Source organism: Felis catus, chromosome B3, assembly GCF_018350175.1.
Source record: "Felis catus isolate Fca126 chromosome B3, F.catus_Fca126_mat1.0, whole genome shotgun sequence".
Classification (NCBI taxonomy): Eukaryota; Metazoa; Chordata; class Mammalia; order Carnivora; family Felidae; genus Felis; species Felis catus.
In genome coordinates, this window is record NC_058373.1 from 60874825 (window position 1) to 60895490 (window position 20666).

The 20666-nt window shown below is 38.4% G+C and overlaps 2 protein-coding genes and 1 non-coding gene across 8 annotated transcripts in view; 2 read left to right on the plus strand and 1 right to left on the minus strand.

Moving 5' to 3' along the window:
• GANC (glucosidase alpha, neutral C) overlaps nucleotides 1-2190 on the minus strand; it is a 76239-nt gene extending 74049 nt beyond the window's left edge. Inside the window, exon 1 of one of the 5 annotated variants that reach the window (XM_019832626.3) lies at nucleotides 1965-2190. Coding sequence is in view for 2 of the 5 variants with exons in the window: in XM_003987247.6 (XP_003987296.2) it covers nucleotides 1249-1277 (29 nt within the window). In the remaining 3 variants the exon portion in view is untranslated. Of the gene's footprint in view, nucleotides 1-1248 lie in introns of all 5 variants that reach the window. The other 4 variants (XM_019832625.3, XM_019832624.3, XM_003987247.6 and 1 more) reach the window with 4 other exon arrangements.
• A 68-nt stretch (nucleotides 2191-2258) lies between these two features.
• Nucleotides 2259-20666, plus strand: part of TMEM87A (transmembrane protein 87A) — a 40118-nt gene continuing 21710 nt past the window's right edge. The window contains exons 1-7 of one of the 2 annotated variants that reach the window (XM_006932617.4): nucleotides 2259-2522; nucleotides 3795-3855; nucleotides 6771-6856; nucleotides 9709-9822; nucleotides 12007-12060; nucleotides 12137-12181; nucleotides 17038-17155. In XM_006932617.4, the coding sequence (XP_006932679.1) occupies nucleotides 2367-2522; nucleotides 3795-3855; nucleotides 6771-6856; nucleotides 9709-9822; nucleotides 12007-12060; nucleotides 12137-12181; nucleotides 17038-17155 (634 nt within the window). In that variant the 5' untranslated portion in view covers nucleotides 2259-2366. The remainder of the gene's footprint in view (nucleotides 2523-3794; nucleotides 3856-6770; nucleotides 6857-9708; nucleotides 9823-12006; nucleotides 12061-12136; nucleotides 12182-17037; nucleotides 17156-20666) is intronic. The other variant, XM_003987248.5, reaches the window with a different exon arrangement.
• On the plus strand, nucleotides 7611-7712 carry LOC111561045. The gene has a single exon (XR_002743415.1). It is a non-coding gene; the product is annotated as a U6 spliceosomal RNA (small nuclear RNA).

Here is a 20666-nt window from a genome sequence, read left to right on the forward strand (position 1 = left end):
ACTGAGTGCTGGGTTCTGAGGAAGATATGGAGGACTGTGTCAGAGCTTCCTGCAAGAGCCTAACAAACAAGCATGAATCAACCTGACAAATGCTTTATTAGAGGTATGTGCAAGGGGCTAGAGTAAAAACAGAAACAGATGTAGGAGGAAAATCTGTTACTTTCTAAGATAATGTTGACAATCTAAGAGCCAATTTTTAACAAACCAGGTTCGCAGAAGAGCTGTTTCTGGAATAGAACATGAACAAGATGCATATATATTGCTACTTGAGTATATGTATTTAAATTATCCTCCAGGGACACCTGGCTGGCTCATTCAGTGGAGCATGCGACTCTTGATCTTGGGGTTGTGAGTTCGAGCCCCATGTGGGACATAGAGATTACTTAAAACTAAAATCTTGGGGCCGCCCAGGTGGCTTAGTCAGTTGAGCATCCAACTTCGGCCCAGGTCATGATCTTGCTGTTACCAAGTTTGAGCCCCACGTTGGGTGGGCTCTGTGCTGACAGCTCAGAGCCTGTAGCCTGCTTCTGGTTCTGTGTCTCCCTTTCTCTTTGCCCCTCCCCCGCTCATGCTCTATCTCTGTGTCTGTCTCTCTCAAAAAAAAAAAAGTCTTAAAAAAAATAAATTAGCCTCCGTATGATTAAAACAACTCTAGGCTATAAAACGGAAAAAAAAACCACACTTGCCTTCAAGCAGACATATTGCTGAATACGGCTGTAATCAGCATGTCTATGATTATGTAGGAAACTATGATTGAACACAAATTTCAAGATATTATGAAAACAAGCCCACACAGATACACTTGGCTGTACTAAAAAGTTGTTTTCTTGGAAGTAATCAAATCTTTCACTAACATAGTCTGTGCCACTGTTTCCTTTAATCAAGCGTGCAAAGATTAGAGAAATTTGCAATCCTTGCTTTTCAGCTTTGAAGAATGAACTCTGTAATAATATAGGAAGATGGGGGTGTAGCCTGAAATTCATGTTAGGGTTCTGATCACAATTCTTCCACTGTTCTGTAAACCATCCTGAGAATATTTTGTGAGGGACTAGCTATTAATATCAACTAATTCCCTGGGGAATTGAGACAACTGGTAAAGATTAAATACACAAATATCCAACATGCAAATAAGAGGCCATTCAAACAATCAATAAAACCTTCAAACCTAATGTTGCTTTCAGGTACTTTCGGGTACTATCTATTCCCTACTGTTTGAAGTCAGTCCCTGCAGGACCAGGGGGCCTTTACCTGATTTCCTCTTTCCCAGCAGCTTCCATGGCTTCCCAGCCCGTCGGACCGGCTCTCAGCTCTTAGGCCAACGCCGAGCGGTGTTTTTAAAACACTGAAGGGCAGTCTTTCTAAATTACAACCAGCACTTCACCACCATCAAGTTCTTGGGAAATGGAAGTCCTCCCCAGGTCCTTAAGAAGTGGCAAAACTACACGTACTCCTGGGGTTTCCAGGCCCAAACTAGCGTTTCTACGGAGACTTGACCAAATTTTCTTGTTTATGAGTGCCAACAAGGAAGTGCTTTCATTAGGAACCGCAACTGTCTTTGTAGCGGAGGGGGCGTGTACTCAAAGAGCTCTAGAGGATAAAAATCTAGAGCGTGAGAACCAGGTAGTACAGAGACTGCTTGCCCGGCCCAGGTCAAACGTCTGCAGGTTTATTTCAGTGACCCTCACGCCACAGATACTGAAAACTGGCCCACTCTTTCCGTTTTTAGTTTTAAGTTGAAAGTGCCGGACTGCTCTGTACTGAAGGTGGATGTTCTCCAGACAAATTCTACTGCACCATCATGCTTTTCAGGGCTACAGCGATTTTTCTTTTAAGGGCTTATCTAGTGCAGTAGATACAGCTTAGGAAGTGCTTATACTACACCACTGCCAAATTCCAGTCCTTGCTTAAAAACCTCCAGAAACCAAGAACTCACTACTACCTGCCAAGGAGGCAGTCAGACTTACGGCTTTCCCAGACTTCTGGACCCCGCGTCTCACTTTGACTTAGAAGGTATGAGAGGCGGGGGCGAACGAGAGGAGAGAGCCAAACGCTACACGAGGTGCTTGCTTAAAATCCCCAGCCCCTTTAAGGGGCGGGAGAGAGGAGAAAAGCAGACCTACGAGGAGGTGGCTTTTGATTAACATCCTAACGCTCCAAGGTGACCAGATTACGACGGGACGACGCCTGCGCTTTCTGCTCTAAACCTCACACGAGACCGTGACGACTGGTTTAGGGAGGGGCTGCTGGGCGGAAAAACAAACAAGCCCCGCTAGGTTTCGAGGACCCGGATGATCCCGCCCCCAGAGCAGAGCCGGAAGAGGGCGGGGCGAACCGGAAGACGGTGAAATGCTTTCGGTAGGCGCTCCATGGCTGTGAAGATGGCGGCGGCTGCGTGGCTTCAGGTGCTGCCTGTCATTCTTCTTCTTTTGGGGGCTCAGCCGTCCCCATTGTCGCTCCTTGGTGTAGGACCGGCACCTGTCGCTGCTGCTGACCGATCCAAGTGGCACATTCCGATACCGTCGGTGAGTGTTCACTTCAGAAGCAACTGAGCCTGGACGAGCAAGGGGTGGGGCTACGGCGGCCCTAGGGGTCCATGAAGGTTCCGCAAAAGTCCGCTTCAAAAGGGGTGGAATTGCCTGGAGCATCTGTGTCGCTGGATAGCAAGGATCCACTACCCTGGAGCGGAAAGCCGTGCACTTCTGTGGGTAGGTTAGCAGGAGTGCCAGAGCCGCTTCAGGAGCGGAGAAGAATGGTGGAATGGTTTCTTATCAGCTAAGTCAGAGAGAACTTTCAGTGCCTTACGTGAGACGTGTAAAGTTGATGGATGATAGGTGGAGAACGGTTTCCCTTTCAGCTGAAGTTTCACAGAATCCAGTGACCCCAGGTTGGATGAGAGAGATCTGTTTATAGGTGTCTTTATCACTTTTTCCCTTTGCACTTTTTGTTACTGGATGATTGTACTTACGAAGTTGTTTGATTTCCTTTGCACTTTCGAAGGGTTGTTCTAAGCCTTGTGTGATGAGGAAGCCTAGGCATTTAAAAAATATATTCTAAAATGAGAATGGCTGAAGTGGTAGAAATTGTGTTCTAAAATTTGACATGGTAAAGGTAGGCTGTCTTTTGGACAACTTACTAGATAGGTTGACCCTTTCTGTCCCCCACCTCACTCCTTTACACCTCATTGGAAGTAAGAGTTTTTATAGTCCCGTGAGCTCACAAAAATCGGATGCACGCAGGAAATGCCGAAAAGCAATAGTCCTATTGAAACCACGTGGCCTTTCTGTTTGATTCTGCTTTGCTCACTGGTTGTAATGTCCAAATCTTATTTGTGCTTTTATATGGCAAGCATTATAGCTTTTGTTCGTTTGGTGAAGATCTTCAGGTTCTGAATTTTAGCTATTGTTACTAAAATGGTTAATAGTTAAATCTGTCTGCTCATAGAATAGTTTATTTGAGGAAATGATTGGTTATTCTGAACAGTGATTAGTGAGTAAAGCGAATGAACTAATTAAGGAGTGCCTCCCGTGAAGATTTAAGTTGGGATTTCTAGCAGTTTCTTTTCTAGAGTCCTTGCTTCATGGCCTGTGGGGGAAAAATCATGTCTCTGGACCAAGCTACAAAATTCTGCAGTTTGGATACGGTTGAATTTTACTAAAAGGAAGGATATCGATTTTGTTGTTGTTTAGAAAACTAACTTAAACATTTTATAAATTTAGGTTTTTTTAACAGTTATATTCTGCCTTGGGAATTAAAGTGATCTATGCTAATTATCTTTCTCTCCTTTATCTTTGCAGGGGAAAAATTATTTTAGTTTTGGAAAGATCCTGTTCAAAAATACCACTATCTTCCTGAAATGTGAGTTTTTGCATTTCATGAAGTTTTTATTTGAGTGATCTTTAGACTTTTAAATTACCTATTTTCTATCTCTGATCTTCTCTAAACATAAGTTTTGAAATTTAATAGTCTGGCATTTTCTAGGCATAAACACGTAGTATAAGTAAGGTCTTTCCCCTGAGTAATCTTCAGAATACTTGTGTGAACTGTATTTTCTTCTCTTGTTTTTCTGGTGTTTACACTTTACAGTTAGACAAATTATGTCTGATGGTATTTTAATCTGCCCTCTGTTAGATACCACCAATTTTGCTTTTGTGTGCTTGTTAGGTATTTACTGAACAAATGACTTAGGTGTCAGACCTTTGGCTCTGCACGAATATGTTCAGTGATCCTTTGTTTACAGAAGGAGTATTTTGCTATTTAGATCTTTGGAAGAGGGAGCTCAAAGATATTATCCGGAAGTAGGGATTACATGGAATTAAACCAGTCTGTCCAGTGAGAAAACCACTGTATCTGAATCCAAAATTTCCCATTGCACATTAAAGAAAAGCTTCCTTTTATTTTTGAAAATGGTTTTATTTTAGGGAATAAATGATCATGGATAGCTCTATTTCAAGATCAGGGATAAAAGTTCAGCTCGGTTCCCCGGGTGGCTTAGTCAGTTGAGCATCTGACTTTGGCTCAGGTCATGATCTCACGGCTCGTGGGTTTGAGCCCCGCGTTGGGCTCTGTGCTGACAGCTCAGAGCCTGGAGTCTGCTTCAGATTCTCTATCTCCTTCTCTGTCCCTCCCTCTGCTCTGTCTCTCTTTCAAAAATAAATAAATTAAAAAACATTATTTAAAAAAAGTTCAGGTCATCCATATGTGCTTCTATGCACATCTTTCTTTATGAAAGTGCAAAGTTGTAAGTTTTAATTGGATGATTTTATTGTTTTAATCATCTGGTGTGTACTTACTAAAAACCTATTATGTGAAGCACTGTTTTAGACAGTAGGAAAATGATAGAAAAGGCCCTCTCTCTTACTGAGCTTACAGTTTAGTGGGAGTGAAGGGGACCTATAGAATTTCTATGAAGAGAAGACTATATCCATGAAAATACAATCCCTTCACTAATGACTTCAGTTTGGTTTAAATTACATTACTCTGACAAACTGGTCAGTCTTAAGAGGTTGGTGTGCTAGGTAAGAGTAACTCTCAGGGAGAACAGTGTTTTTGGTCTTTTGAGATAGCCTGACAACTTGCATGCTGTTTTACCTTTTTATTATGTGTAGTCTTTTCTTACCTGTATTTTGATCAAATGGTGCTTTGCCAAGTTGCACAAGCTGCACATTTTGTAGCGTCTGCATTTCATATTTTTGGAGAATTTGAAGCCCCTGAAAATCACATTATCTCTCACTTTGTTACTTCTCTGCTTTCTCACATATGCCTTGACTCTGATTTTATACTTTTGGGCGTATGGTAAATAGCTTTCCATGAAATTGCTAGGACCATTTTTGTCTCTTAAATCTAACCATTCAAAGTTCTGAATGGTGTTTTTTAACATAATAGTATTTTTGCAGCCAAGTTTTCCTGCAGATCTTCTTTTAGGGGATTTTCTTATTAGCTTCTGTTTAATGTCTCCTTGGTATGGTTCTTCTGAGTAGTTTATATTGAGATTGCAATATCCTTTTTATCATTTCTGTAAATTCTATTCAGCACATCAGAGTTTTGTGTATTTTTAAACATTTTTTTTTAATGTTTCTTTCTTGTTTATTTATTTTGAGAGAAGGAGCGCTCACGCACACACATATTGGCAAGTCAGGGAGGGGCAGAGAGAGAAGGAAACAGAATCCCAAGCGGGCTCTGCACTGTCAGCACAGAGCCCGACATGGGGCTTGAACCCATGAACCAAGAGATCGTGACCTGAGCTGAAATCAAGAGTCAGATGATTAACCAACTGTGCCACCTAGGCATTACAGAGTTTTGTGTATTTTAATTGAACCTTGTAAAAAAAGTGTGTCACTTGAAAATTAATTTGAGAAAATAAAACAAATATTAGGTGCCCGTCTTACGTTAATCAAAATTAGATTCCTAGATGCCGTCATGTTTATCTTTGTCATATGTGCATAAAGCAGGTATCTTAGAGTTCCATAGTGCAGCTGCAATCAAAGATAAGCTGACTTCCAGGTGGGACAGCTGATCAGTCATATAGTCAGATTTATACTCTCAAATCTTCAGACTAATGCATTGGTCCACTAGAATATTGTGTTCCAAACTACGTTTAAAGAGTTACACAGCCACTATGATTTCGTGAAGTTCCTTGAGGCTTCTCTTAAGGTGGGTTTTGGAAAGAGTCTAATGCTCTTTCGGTGTTGCTTTTGCTCTTCTGCCTTCCCCAGCCAGATTTGCTTTTTGTTTGTAGTTCTTTGTCTTGTAGTCCACTTTGGTATCTTTCAAAGTCTAAGCCATTAATTTTTCCCTCAGTAAAGCTTTGAGTACTGCTTTGTGATGTCCCTAATGTTAGTCCTTGTCTTTCCAGCTAGAGTGTAGCCTTTTAAGGGTCCTAGTCTCTTCTGGCTTACTGTCAGTTAGCTTTGTATACTTAAGTGCTCTGCTCAGTAAATATTTGAATGATAATAGAAGAGTGGTTTTAACTTAGGACTGCTTTGTCACTTCCAGGTTTTTCCCAGCAGAGAACCAGAAACTGAGGTTTTAAGGCATAAAAGTAGATAAACTTAAGCAGGTCAAAAACTGTTCTTTTGTGAATAACAGTACTTACTTTTATCTGAAGAATATCCAGTTATTTTACATAAATTATTTCATTACCTCAAGTTTGGAGAAGGGATGGTCTTTGAGTATCTAAATTTAGCAGGAAAAAATAAGATGTGTGGTAACAGTTGAGGAAAAATGCTTTGTTTGGGACTCATCTTTATTCACAAAGTTTTCTTCTTTTATAGTTGATGGAGAACCTTGTGAGGTATCTTTGAATATAACCTGGTATCTGAAAAGTGCTGATTGTTACAATGAAATCTACAACTTCAAGGTAAGGAATATAAGATTAACAAACTTTTTCTTGGACTTTAGATATCATCAGGTCCTAACCTGATAGAGGGAGGAGTGTCACATAGCTAGGAGGAGGTAGGAGACAAGCTGAAGTTAGAATCTGTGCTTCCCAATTTATAGACTTACTGTACTAGCAATTCACAGACTTTTTGGTCTCAATCCTTAAAAATTACTGCAGAATCTTGCTTGCTTTGGCAGCACTGTAGAAGTGCTGACGGTGCTGACTCTATCTTTGGCCCTCCATCTTGTTCGTGTGTGTTCGATTACCTCTCTTGAGGGGCTACGTGTTCCAGACCCCTTGGAGATGAATATACGTACCTTAAAAATGTCCACCAAGGCTGGGACAGGGGGAGCCTTGTTTTGGCCTTCCATTAATCTGTTAGAGATAACATACTCTTTCCCCCTCCTGATGCGCAGTTGGTGCCACAAGATCTAATTAATGCTTAGCTTTTAATTAGATGCATGCAAGCCCTTTGGAGGTACATGGGAGCCCTTTGATCTCACTACAGTGTCCTTTTGTGTGTCCCCTCACTGTATAAAATCTGTGGACTAAGGTCTGGACTTTGTGGAGAATAACTGCAGCTGCCGTGAATCATACTCTGCCCATTTCCCTCCCCCTGTCAGTAAGTTACCCCGAATAAAACTCTGCATAAACTGTAGAGAGTCGCCCGCTTTGTTTTCTGGTCTTAAAATACTTTCTCAATTTGGGGGGTACTTTACTGTCCCTCCCCCACCTTCTAACAAGCACATATACTAAAATTGGAACAACACAGAGAACATTAGCACGGCCCCTGCACAAGGATGACACGCAAATTCGTGAAGCGTTGAATATTTAAAAAAACCATTACTGCAGTCTCCAAAAAGCCTTTGTTCATGTGGGTTACCGTACTAGAAATTAAAACACAAAATACAAAAAATGTTTGTTAATTTATTTTAAAATAGCAATAATAAACCATTGCATGTTAACATGAAAAACGTTTTTTTATGTTAAAAATAAAACAATGAATAAAAATGTCTTTTTCAGAAACGTAGAAGAGTGGTATTACTTTGTATTTTTGCAGCGCCTTTCATTTAATGTTGGATAATTGAAGACAGCTGGATTCTTATATCTTCTTCAGTTTATTGTGATATATTATTTTGGTTGAAATGTGGTCTCACACAGATACATAGTTGGAAAAGAGAATGATATCTTAATAGTGTTTTCAGATAATTGTAGATACTGCTTTTTGATCCTGTACCAACACATAGCAAGTAGAGTTTCTTAAAGGTTGGTGGCAATGTGGAATCTGAAACCATATCAGTGGGTTCTTTCTCTACTAAGTGAGTTGGTGTGTCATGCACTGTGGTCTTTTATCCATGTCTGATTTTGTAACAGGGTTTATTTAGAAAATACTTGTTGACTGATTTTTATCATTCTTTCAAATACTACCTCATTTTACAATTAACTTGAAGTTATATTTGTTAGCATCACCCTCTGTCACATCAGAAACTCCTTAAGTACTGGAGGCTGTTGAGCTCATGGTGAGGAAGATACAAGTTTTCTGAAGTCCAGTTTTGGCTTGGAAGTTCAAATTTTGTCATTGGCAATAATACTGTCAGGTGTTGTCCTTGAAGTGACAGCCTTCCTTTGCTCATTTTCAAGAAAATATTTCCCAAATAACCAAGTGTGAATGACTAGTTTGTCAGTTATGCTTTTAGGTAAATGAAAAAAGTGGATAGCTTAGGTTGTAAGTCAAAATAGTTGTAAAGTGTTTTATCTCAAGACAGTCATTTATAGTATTTTGCATGTTTTCCGTTTTGTCTCATAGAATATTTAAAAAGGCATGTGCTCACAGTCCAGATTTAATAGTGTTAACAATTTTTGCTGCTTTAGTGAAGCATTCTTATGTAAAACTGGTATTTAAAATTATTTTTTAAGCTGTAAGTTTGTGACTGCCTACAATGACGACTGGTATAATTAGGTGCCACTGCCTTGGTTCCTGATAAGGGGCAGCAATTTTATCCATCATTACTTTGTATTATCAGTACAAGGCAAATAACATTATTATTTTATTAGTAGTATGGAAATAGTTTCAGACCTCATTTCACAATTGACATAGTACACTGTACTTGGGCACTGAAGATATATGGCTCCAGGGTGGATTTTTCAGGCCTTTTTCATTCCGTTTCTGTTCTCCATTTGTTATTCTCTTCCTTTCCGAAGATAATCTAACTGGTCTTTAAAAAATATCTGCCATTCACTTGGTTTTTCAAACCTTAAACATTTTGAATTTCTGCCTTGTGTTAGGGTTTTACATTATCTTTTTTGTGGTGTTGATTTGTTTTTTGCTCTTGTTGTACAATGTTGGGTATCACTGATAATGATGAGGACTAAAAGGATGGAAGAACTTAGAGAGATGATAATACGTCCAGAATGTAGTTTGAAGCATTATTGATGTTTCTCTTAATCACTAGTTGAATTTACAGTTAAAAACTTCATACGTTTGAAACTTGTGATAAGCTGGTCAAGAGCTTAGCAGATCCCCAGATAGGCAATACAAGTTAAGAATGTCAAAATTATCTTGGGTTGCCATAGGACAGAATTACAGAAATGACAAGCAGATAGTTGGAGATGCAAAACTGGAGCTTAGAAAAAAAGGGAGAATTCTGTACGTTAGAGTCCAATACTGTTAGATTCTTGGACATTATTACAGTTTTTATTTGATGTTGTAGGTTTTTAAAATAGCAAACCCAAAACTGTACCTGCCCTATAGGAAATCTATCTGTTATCTTCTAAATACTTTACTTGTGAAAAGTAAGTTGTGTGCGTTGTATTTTCTCTTGTTTTTCCAGGCAGAAGAAGTGGAGACATATTTGGAAAACCTTAAGGAAAAAAAAGGCTTGTCTGGGAAATACCAGACATCATCAAAATTGTTCCAGAACTGCAGTGAGCTCTTTAAAACACAGGTAATGTTTGATAGTGGTTGGAGGGAAATAGAAGAGATAAACTACATAATACCTCTATATTTGGTGATCTCCATTTCCCACTTCTGAATTCTTTGTTCTGACAGAAATAAGTTAGAAGCATGTTCTGTTAATTGCACATTCAGCCACTTAATATTTATCTCATCAAAAAGAGGACGTGCTTTCCTTTGTGTGTAAAAAGCAAATCCCCATTTTTTATTATGGTAAAATATAAGTAAAATTTACCATTTTACCTATTTTCAAGTGTGCCATTCAAGGGTATGAAGTACATTTGCACTGTTGTGCAATGCAAGTTCTGCACTTGATCTTAGCCAAAAGGCCGAGAAGCGATGCAATGCAAGTTCTGGAGATGGCTAGTGGTATACTAGTCATCTCTAGAACTTTCTCATCATCCCAAACTGATACTTCATAATCATTAAACAATAACACCCCCTCCCCTCACATCGCTGGTAGCAACTACTCTGCTTTTTCTCCATGAGTTTCACTATTCTAGATACTTCACAGAAGTGGAATCATACAATATTTGTCTTCTTTCCCTTAGCAGGATGTTTTCAAACTTCCTCCATATAGCATGTATCCACTTAATTCCTTTTTAAGGCTGAACAATAGTTCATTGTACATGTATACCACATTTTCTTTATCCATTCATCCACTGGTAGACATTTCAAACTTGCAGTTTTTCAGTTCTTTTGTGATCTCATTTAATTGATACATTCCCAGAAATACCAGTGTTTCTAGATTTTATTGTTACAGGCCTGAACTCAACTTTTTTTGAGTCAAGGGGAAGAGGTGAATAATATGTATTTTTAATGCTTACATATATGTAATCACGTAAGTGGAATTTTGATTCTAAAATCTTTTTTCTTAGAAATAGAATATGATGTCAGTTTTTTGATAGAAAAATTACATGTTTTATAGGTGTCGAAAATAGTTATTATTAACTGTAGCCTTTTCTTTGTTCTTATTGCATTTGAATACTGCTTCAGAATATTTAGCAAATTGCCTTGAAGAGGCAGAGCATTCACGGAAAGCTAAGTTTTCTGTCCAGTTACTAGAAATAAAGTTTGTTGATGAGACTTTAATAACTAGTAATTGATAAGCAAATGAAATAAAATTGATAATTGAACTATAACAGTTGATAATTGAGTTCTTGTCATAGCTTAGATTTTATGGATTTGGAGGAGAAAGAAGGTATCTTTAAAATGATAGAATAAGAAAGCTGGAAAAAATGTGATGTTAGTTAGGGGGCTTTCATTTAGTTTTTATAGGTTTATCCCCTAGCTTGGGAGGATTGGTTGGCCTTTCTTAGATTTGATCATGGAAAGCTACCTGCTGTATACTGTTGCCCTAGGTTCACTGCTTTTAGATCTGCTATAATCTTTCCAGGGTCTTAGCATATTATCCCTATTGGTAAGGTTACCTCTCCTTCTTCAGTCTAATGTAACAGAGTTGGAGTACATGCTCTAATTACTCAGGAAGGAGAATGCTTCATCTGCTGATACCTGGTAAGAAAACATTAGTGTGGTTTTTTTATAGGCATGGAGAGTGTTGTGGTGGAAGGAGCAGTAGACGCAAGAGTTAGAAATCCTAAGTTGAGGGGCGCCTGGGTGACTTAATTAAGCGTCTGACTTCAGCTCAGGTCATTATCTCAGGGTTTGTGGGTTCAAGCCCCGCATTGGGCTCAGTGCTGACAGCTCAGGGCCTGGACCCTGCTTCAGATTCTGCCTCCCTCTCACTCTGTCCCTCCTCCACTCACACACTGTCTCTCACTCTCTCTCAAAAATAAAAATAAACATTAAAAAAAAATTCTAAGTTGAAATTCCATTTCTGTATCTGAAGCTTGATAGCTTTGAGCCATATTTTTCTCATATGAGGCAAGAGAGGGAACCATAAGATCTCTCTATCCTAAGCATATGTCTTCTGTTTTAAGGTTTTTTTTATTCATGAATATTTTTAATTCTTAACAGAGAAATTGAGTGGCACGTTTAGTTTGATAGTAGTTTTTAGTTCTTACTTGTTTGTGGTTAATTGGAAATCTTCTGTCTGTCAATGCCATATTATTTAGTGTTACGGTGTATTTTGCTTCAACCATGTTTTTGTAGGTTTTGAACTTTTTTTTTTTTTTTACTATTAAACATTAATTTTAATGTTATGTTTTTTTCATAGAGCTTTTCTGGGGATTTTGTACATCGATTGCCTCTCTTAGGAGAAAAACAAGAGGTAATTGTTTTCATTGTTATGTATTTCTAAGCATAAAGTAAAAATTCTAAATTAACTTTCTTTTTTTAATGTTTAGGCTAAGGAGAATGGAACAAACCTTACTCTTACTGGAGACAAAACTGTAAGTGTAGTAGGAAATTTGGGGCATTGACACATATTTCAGTTTTCTTATATTTGTGTTGAATTATCTTGGTATCCTACTATTTAATGTTTATTTCTGAGACAGAGAGACAGAGCATGAGTGGGGGAGGGGCAGAGAGAGAGGGAGACGCAGAATCCGAAGCAGGCTCCAGGCTTTGAGCTGGCTGTACAGAGCCCGACGCGGAGCTCGAACTTACAGACCGCGAGATCGTGACCCGAGCCAAAGTTGGACGCTCAACCCACTGAGCCACCCAGGCACCCCAGTATCCTACTATTTAAAAAGGAAACCTAAAAATGGAGGTTTAAACACCAAAATGTTAAGGAACCTGGGTAGCTCCATTGGTAGAGCGTGTGATTCTTTAAAAAAAAATTTTTTTTATTATATTTATTTATTTTGAGAGAGAGAGACAGAATGCCAGTTGGGGAGGGTCAGAGAGAGATGCAGACACAGAATCCGAAGCAAGACCCCAGGCTCTGAGCTGTCATCACAGAGCCCGACACGGGGCTCAAACCCATGAGTGTGAGATCATGACCTGAGTCGAAGTCAGACCCTCAACCCACTGAGCCACCCAGGCGCCCCGAGAGCATGTGATTCTTGATCTTAGGGTCATGAGTTTGTATCCCACTTTGGGTGTAGAGGTTACTAAAAATAAATAGATAAATAAACCTTAAGCACTAAAATGTTAATAATGGTTGTTGTGGATAATATTATGAGTGACTTTTATTTTCTTCTGTGTTTCCTGTATTTTCCATATTTGTTATAGTCAGTCTTGTTTTTGTAATTATCACCCCATAAATGTTACTTGTAAATAAGAAGGAACTTTTTTTTTTTAAGTTTATTTATTTATATTGAGAGAGTGCGTGGGCAGGGGAACAGCAAAGAGAGAGGGAGAGAGAGAATCCCAAGCAGGCTCTGCACTCTAAGTGTGGAGCCCTGGAGCTCAAACTTATGAACCAGGAGATCATGACCTGAGCTGAAGCCAAGAGTTGGACACTAAACTGACTGAACTACCCAGGCCCCCCCCCCCCCCCCCCGCCCATTTTTCCTTTTAAGTTTTTAGTCAGCCTCTCAATAGCCCTACCTCCTAACATTGCCTGGGGCAGCCATGATCTTTCACAGTTGCTGCTGAGAGTCTTTGACAGTGCCCTGAGTATAGGGTCCTTTCCACTGAATGAGGTTGAATCAGGTCATAAAAAATAAGCCCTGGGCATAAAAGATAAGTGCCAGGCAGTTCTGCCCTGGGTTTTAGGGCATCTCCAAACTTTTCCTGTTTTTTTTCAATGGCTGCCAAACTGCTGTTTTTCCACAGTTGTTACTGCTGTGGGAACTTTGGTTTCAGGGAGCTTGTAAGAGGGACATGGGATGAGGATGAACAAAAACACCACAAGCTTGCTTTTCTTAAAAAAAATTTTTTTAGTGTTTATTTATTTTTGAGAGAGAGAGACTGAGTGCGATCAGGGGAGGGCCCAAGAGAGAGGGTGACACAGAATCCGAAGCAGACTCTAGACCCTGAGCTGTCAGCACAGGGCTGGACGAGGGGCTCAAACTCATAGACTGCTAGATCATTACCTGAGCCGAAGTTGGACACTTAACCTAGGATCCACCCAGGAGCCCCTGCTCAATGTTTTTATAAAGCTAAAGCTGCTCTAAAAAAATCTATTAATTTAAAAAACATTATAATGGCAAATATATCACATTATTGCTTAAATCGAACCATAAAATTGAGTTAATAAAAGCATTAAATCTGTTTTTAGGGAGTAGGGGCAGCAGGGAGAGGCCCCTTTGTCTAAAAAATGTCTTATCAGAGCTTTAATAAAAGGGGATAGAGGTGCTAAACTTGTGAGAACCCTTTAAAAATAGAATTATTAAACTATTCTCCTCTTAGACAAATTTTCAGGAAGAATGACGAAAGATAGTTTTTTAACTTCTTTTGACTATACTCTGACTAAATGGCTGCAAATACTACTTTGTTATTCAACAGGGTCATCTTTCAGCCAGCTTTAATTACTAGGAACAGAGCTCAAGCCTTGAGAAGAATTAAAAAGAATGCTATGCACAGAAGGCCACTGAAAATGCACAATTACATATGTCCTGTATACATATAAATAAATATTCACTTACAACAATTTTTTAAAAATACAATTTATAACAATTTAACTTGACAAACTGTATAAAATCTATTCGAAATTATAACAGTCAGTATGAGGAAAGAGGGAAGCTCAATCTTATTTTCTTGGGACCATAAACTGCTACAATTTTTCTCCAGAGCACTTAGACAAGCACAAGAAGAGTACTTATAAAATGTGCATACAGGGGCGCCTGGGTGGCTCAGTCGGTTAAGCGTCCGACTTCAGCTCAGGTCACGATCTCACACTCCATGAGTTCGAGCCCCGCGTCGGGCTCTGGGCTGATGGCTCAGAGCCTGGAGCCTGCTTCCGATTCTGTGTCTCCCTCTCTCTCTGACCCTCCCCCGTTCATGCTCTGTCTCAAAAATAAATAAACATTAAAAAAAAAATTAAAAAAAAAAGCTATAAAAAAAATAAAATGTGCATACATTTGGATCTAGCAACTCCACCTCTAGGAATTTAGGCTAAGAAAACATAAACGCGCCCAAAAATATAGCTAGACATCATTTGCTGACAGCTTAGAGCCTGGAGCCTGTTTCAGATTCTGTGTCCCTGTCTCTCTCGGCCCCTCCCCTGCTCACGCTCTGTCTCTCTTTCTCAAAAGTAATAAATATTAAGAAAGGTTTTTTTCCTTAAATTGAGCAAAAAGCAGGATTCCCACATACCGCCTCCACAAATGCACACTCAAACTTCCCCACCATGGCCTTCCTGCACCATTGTGGCACATTTGTTACAATTGATGAACCAATGTGGACACATTGTTAGCAGCCAAAGTCCATAGTTACATTAGCTGCTTTAGTTCTTTGTGTTGTACAGTGTTTGGTTTTTAACAAATGTAAAATGACAGATATCCCCCATTATAATATACCAGAATTGCTTCATTGCCCTAAAGACCCTCAATACTCCTTCTACCTAGTCATCTCCCTCCCTTCAAGCACCTGGCAATCGCTGATTTATTTTTATGTTTTTACTTTTTAAAATTTTTTTAATTGTCTCCATAGTTTTGCAGTTTTCAGAATGTCATATAGTTGGCATTGTATAATGTATATAGCCTTTTCAGATCGGCTTCTTTCACTTAGTATTACGAATGTCAGGTTTCTTCATGTTTTCTCATGGCTTGATAGTCCATTTCTTTTTAGTGCTAAATAATATTCCATTACCTGAATGTACCACAGTTTATTTTATCCATTCACCTCTTAAAGGACATCTTTGAAGGAGCTAATATTGGTACCCATCTGATGGGGTTATTGTGAAGATTAAAGACTGTGATAAATATTGAACATGACAGAGTCCCTGGCATCTGAATGTTATTTTTACAGGGTCAAAATATCTATATTCCAGAATTAAATGGAAACTTTATGAAATACTAGAATATGAGAATTAATTAGTCCCTTTTAAAATTTGTAAGAGGTAGTTTTAAGATATATAAAATTAATACCAGAGCAGCTTGTTATGCCTAGTTTTATTGGTTATTGAATAAGTAAGTTCAGGAAAGGTTCAGTCAATATGGATAAATAGTACATGATGTACCTGTAACTTTGAAGCTCTCAGTTTTTCTCATAAATTGCTCCTGAATTTTGTCGTAAAGAGTCCTTTAGGCAGAGATAAACCAATGAATGATTCAGCATGGCATTTATGTTCCTAAGTTACTGAGATAACCTAGGAAATGTATAGCTGTGGAATCATTTAATCTACTTTGACACTTTGTGTTTGTATCATGGAATGTAATTTTTGAACTCTCGTTTTAGCTTTTTCTTGGGTTGTAGGATAATTTGAGCATTTGAGAAAACCTGTGGCTCTACAGGAAAACACATAAATACGTAAAATCTGTTACCCAGTTTGAGGGTTTTCATAGATCAATGAAGCTTACTCAGTGGTGTCTGGACAAAAGTTTTTTTTAAGACCACAGGTAATAAATTGCAAGTAAGTAGCAGTACCTCCTTTTACACACAAAGAAGAAGCCAACAATTTTCTGTGTTCATCTCCTTTATCTTTGTGTTTTAGTCTTGTGTTTGTGAAGGTCCATTGTCCCACCTAGCAAGTGTGGCAACAAATCCTCGAAGGCTTTTTGCTCAGGCTATGTATAAATTCACTGGCCTTGGAGCAGATTCTTCCCAAGTAACCAATTTTGTAAACATGGAGGCACTTACCTCCACTTCCTTTACTTTGAGGAACAGTGACTTTTTCTTTCCATGTAGACCAGCCATGATTAAATTTTTGATAAAGATGTGAATGCTTCTAAGATATTCTGGTAGTCTTGAGAAGAACATTGAACAAAGAGAATTAATTCAGGAATTAGTGTTTATAATGTAATTCACTGTCAGCATCATGGGTGTTTTTGTTTTGTTTTGAGATGACTTAAATCTTTTTAGTTCATCCGTATGAAACATAACCAAGTATCCTAGCATGGCTTAAACAGATTCAATGTAGTGATTTTTAGCTGAGGTTTTCCTTGTAAATAAGTGTTAAGTATGTGATTTTTGTGCATAAAGCTATAACATGTCCTGTCTTTTAGTACCTTATAGTCTTACTTTATTGTATGTACTATAAACCTGTTTGTTTTATTGTGCCTACCACTATTTTAATGAATGGAAATGAAGCACTCAGCCATGTTCCTGGGCACATTCTGGAACAAGATTTTCATATTAACATGTATTCTTAGGTTTTAATACTTGTAGATATGATGTCCTTTTTTTTTTCTCTCTCCAGGCAATGCACGATCCACTGAAAACTTGGCAAGATGCACCATACATTTTTATTGTACATGTTGGCATTTCATCCTCAAAGGAATCCTCAAAAGAAACTTCACTTAATAGTCTTTTTACCAGTAAGTACATTTTGTTCCTCTTTACCGTTCGTATTATCTAGTTGTGTCATGTGTAATGGGTAGTGTAAAATTGCTTTAAGGGAGGGAATAATTAAGAATGTTTGTTGTGTATCAGACAGTCTTAAGTACTTCGCTTGTACTTTCTTCATTTTCCTTCATTTGATCTTCCTATTTTTAGATTTTTTAACTGGTGTTATCTTTTCAGTATCCTGAAAATAGACTTGGCAAAACTTGATTACCAACTCAAAACTTGGAAATTTTTGAATTAATTGAGTTTGGTAATTTTTTAATGTCTCAGTTTTACTTAGTGTTTTTTCTAATCTTACTAACCCAGTTCATGGGTCACCATTCCTTACTTGGAATTTTGTGGTCATTTACTAACCGGTCTTATTTTCTGTAGTTCTTCTTCTTCTTTTTTTTTTTTTTTTTTGCTTCTTCCTTCTTTATAGTTTTCTTTCCACCCCTCCTTTCTCAAGTAGAATATTGAATAGGAACAGTGATAATGACCATACTTCTCTTGCTCTTGACTTTAATGGCAATATTAGCATATTTCACAATTACGCTTATTGTAGACTTTTCAAAATATTCTGTGTTTGGTTAAGGATGTTTCTTTTCCTCGTTTACTAAGTGTACTTTTTTCTGCCCCCCCCCCCTTTTTTTTTTTTAGTATGAGGAATGGTCAGCTTTATCAGCTGTTTTGATTGTGTTGATTTAACTGATCATGTAGATTTCCCCACTTAATCTCTTAATGTAATACATTATATTAATTGATTTTCTAATGTTAAAGCATTCTTGAATTTCTGAGATGCCAATATTTGGCCTACACACACACACACACACACACACACACACACACACACACACACACACACAGAGCTGGCTTCTGTTTTCCAGAATTTTATTTATAATTTTTGGTCTATGTTCATAGTAGGATTGGCCTATAATTTTCTTTTCTTTTTTTCTTTTTTTATGACATATTTTTTTTATTAAAATGTTTTATTTATTTTTGAGAGAGCAAGCAGGAGAAGGGCAGAGAGAGAAAGGGACAGAGGCTCTGAAGCAGGCTTTGCATGGAGAGCACAGGGCCCGATGCAGGGCTCAAACTCACAAACCGTGAGATCATGACCCAGGCTGAAGTTGGATGCTTATCCGACTGAGCCATCCAGGTGCCCCTATAATTTTGTTTTCTCATACTGTCATCTATGGGTTTTAGCATCGAGGTTATGCTAGTCTAATGAGTTGGAGAGTGTCCCCTGTATTAAATTCTATGGAGTAGTTTTTGTAAGGGTAGGATTATCCAGTTTTTGAATGTTTTGTAGAACTTACGATAGTGTTTTGGCCGAATGTTCTTTTTTTCCCTTCCTCCATAGAGATTTTAAACAACTGACTAATTTTCTTTAATAATATGTTGTTTTTTTAGTGATTCTATTTTTTCTTGAATCAGTGTCGTTTTTGAGAAATTGTCCATATCTTTCAAGTTTTCAACTGTATTGGCATGAAGTTATTAATAGTATTTCTTTGCAAAAAAATAAGTATCTGTAGCTTTTTTCATTCTTTTTTTTTTTAAGTTTTTATTTTGAAAGAGAAAGAGTGTGCAAGTGGGGGAGTGGCAGAGAGAGGGAGAGAGAAAGAGTGTCAAGCATGCTCTGTACTGTCAGCAGAGCCTGATGCAGGGCTCAAACTCAGGAACCATGAGATCATGACCTGAGCCAAAACCAACAGTCAGATGCTCAGCCACCTGAGCCACCTAGGCACCCTCTCTTTTCACTCTTATTATTGTCTTTGTGTCTACTTTTTTAACTTTTTAAATCTTTGTAGGATTGTATTTTACTATACAACAAGCCAACAAACTATTGGTATTTGCTATTTCGTTATTTCTTTTGTTTGACTTAATTTAAAATTTTAGTTTTTTATAGTTTCTTGGGTTGAATGCTTTTAATTCCTAATCCAGAGGTGGCTCTTATGCTCCATAGTTATATGGGGTATAGCATCTAGGTAAGCCAGCAGCTGGCCTGGCACAGTTTCTGGGCCTAAGACATATGCGGATCTTCCTGTATTTCTAGGCCCACAGCTTTCTAGTAAGTTATAGTCTAAGGCAGCAGTTGCCAACATTTACTTTCAGCCTTCTTTCTTTGAAAAGAATGGAGGGGCGCCTGGGTGGCTCAGCTGGTTGAGTGTCCAACTTCGGCTCAGGTCATGATCTCGCTGTTCCCAAGTTCGAGCCCAACTGCCGTAGCTTGCTTTTTGGGCCCAGAGTCAAACATGACCATAGCTTCAGCCTTATATACTGTTCTAAGTTTTTGTTCAGTTTTGATATTTGGAGGTATTTGTCTCGTTTTCGAGCTTATGTCCTCGTTTTGTTTTATTCATCTATTGTTTGGAGCTAGGAGGAAGATACATTGAAGCATGGACTTAACTACACCGTGTGAAATTCCTAGAATTTTCGAAAACAGTGTTACCATCTTTTTTCCCTTCAGTAAATCCTTGATGTTTCCCCATCGCCTGTAAAATGTTTACATTCTGCAGGAAGGCTTATAAAACTCTGCAGCTTGTCCCAGTTTACCTTTTGCTGCTTTCTTTTCAAAATGCTACTATATGGTACTATGTGCAGCCTCAGACTACATGTTCTTTAAATATATATCATGCATTTTCATGCCTGTCCTTGTTCATGTTGTTTCCTCGTCCCAGATGGCCTTTTACTTTGTCCTGGGAAATACACATTCATCCTTTAAGGACTGGCTCAGAGGGATAGTTCTCTATATTGCTTTCCTACTGTCCCTTCTAGCAGAAAACATCTTATGTATCTTTTTATCTCCTGTTTTCTGTAGTGTGTGTCACATAGTAAGTGCTCAATAAATGTTATTTTATGTTGTGGCATAGAGCAAGGGGTAGCCAAATTTTCTTAAAGGGCCAAAGAGTAAATGTTCTGTCTACTTACAGCTACCCAACTCTGCCATTGTTGTGTAAATGCAACCTTAGATAATATGTAAGTAAGTGGATGTGGCTGTTTTCCAATAAAACTTTTATTTATAAAAAGTGGATAACCACATTTGGCTCATGTGCTGTACTTTGCTGACCCCTAGCATGGAGTAAACAAAGGGTGTAATAAATAATAAATAATTATTTTATTTGTTCTTTTATTAAGTTAAAAAGGTATAGATTTAATAACCAGTCTGCTTAAAATTTTTATGATTTATGAGCCTGGGTGGCTCAGTCAGTTAGACATCTGCCTTTAGCTCAGGTCATGATCTTGTGGTCTGTGAGTTCGAGCCCCGCATTGGGCTCTGTGCTGACAGCTCGGAGCCTGGAGCCTGCTTCATACTCTGTGTTTCCCCCTCTCTCTACCTCTCCCCCACTGACACTCTGTCTCTCTCTGCCTCTCAAAATGAATAAATGTTAAAAATTTTTTTAAAACTTTCATTATTGCTATTGTGGGATGCTCATTTATATGAGTGTTGGACCTAGTTTACTCTTTTTGGTGAGGGGGACCCGGTTTACTTTTAACAATGAT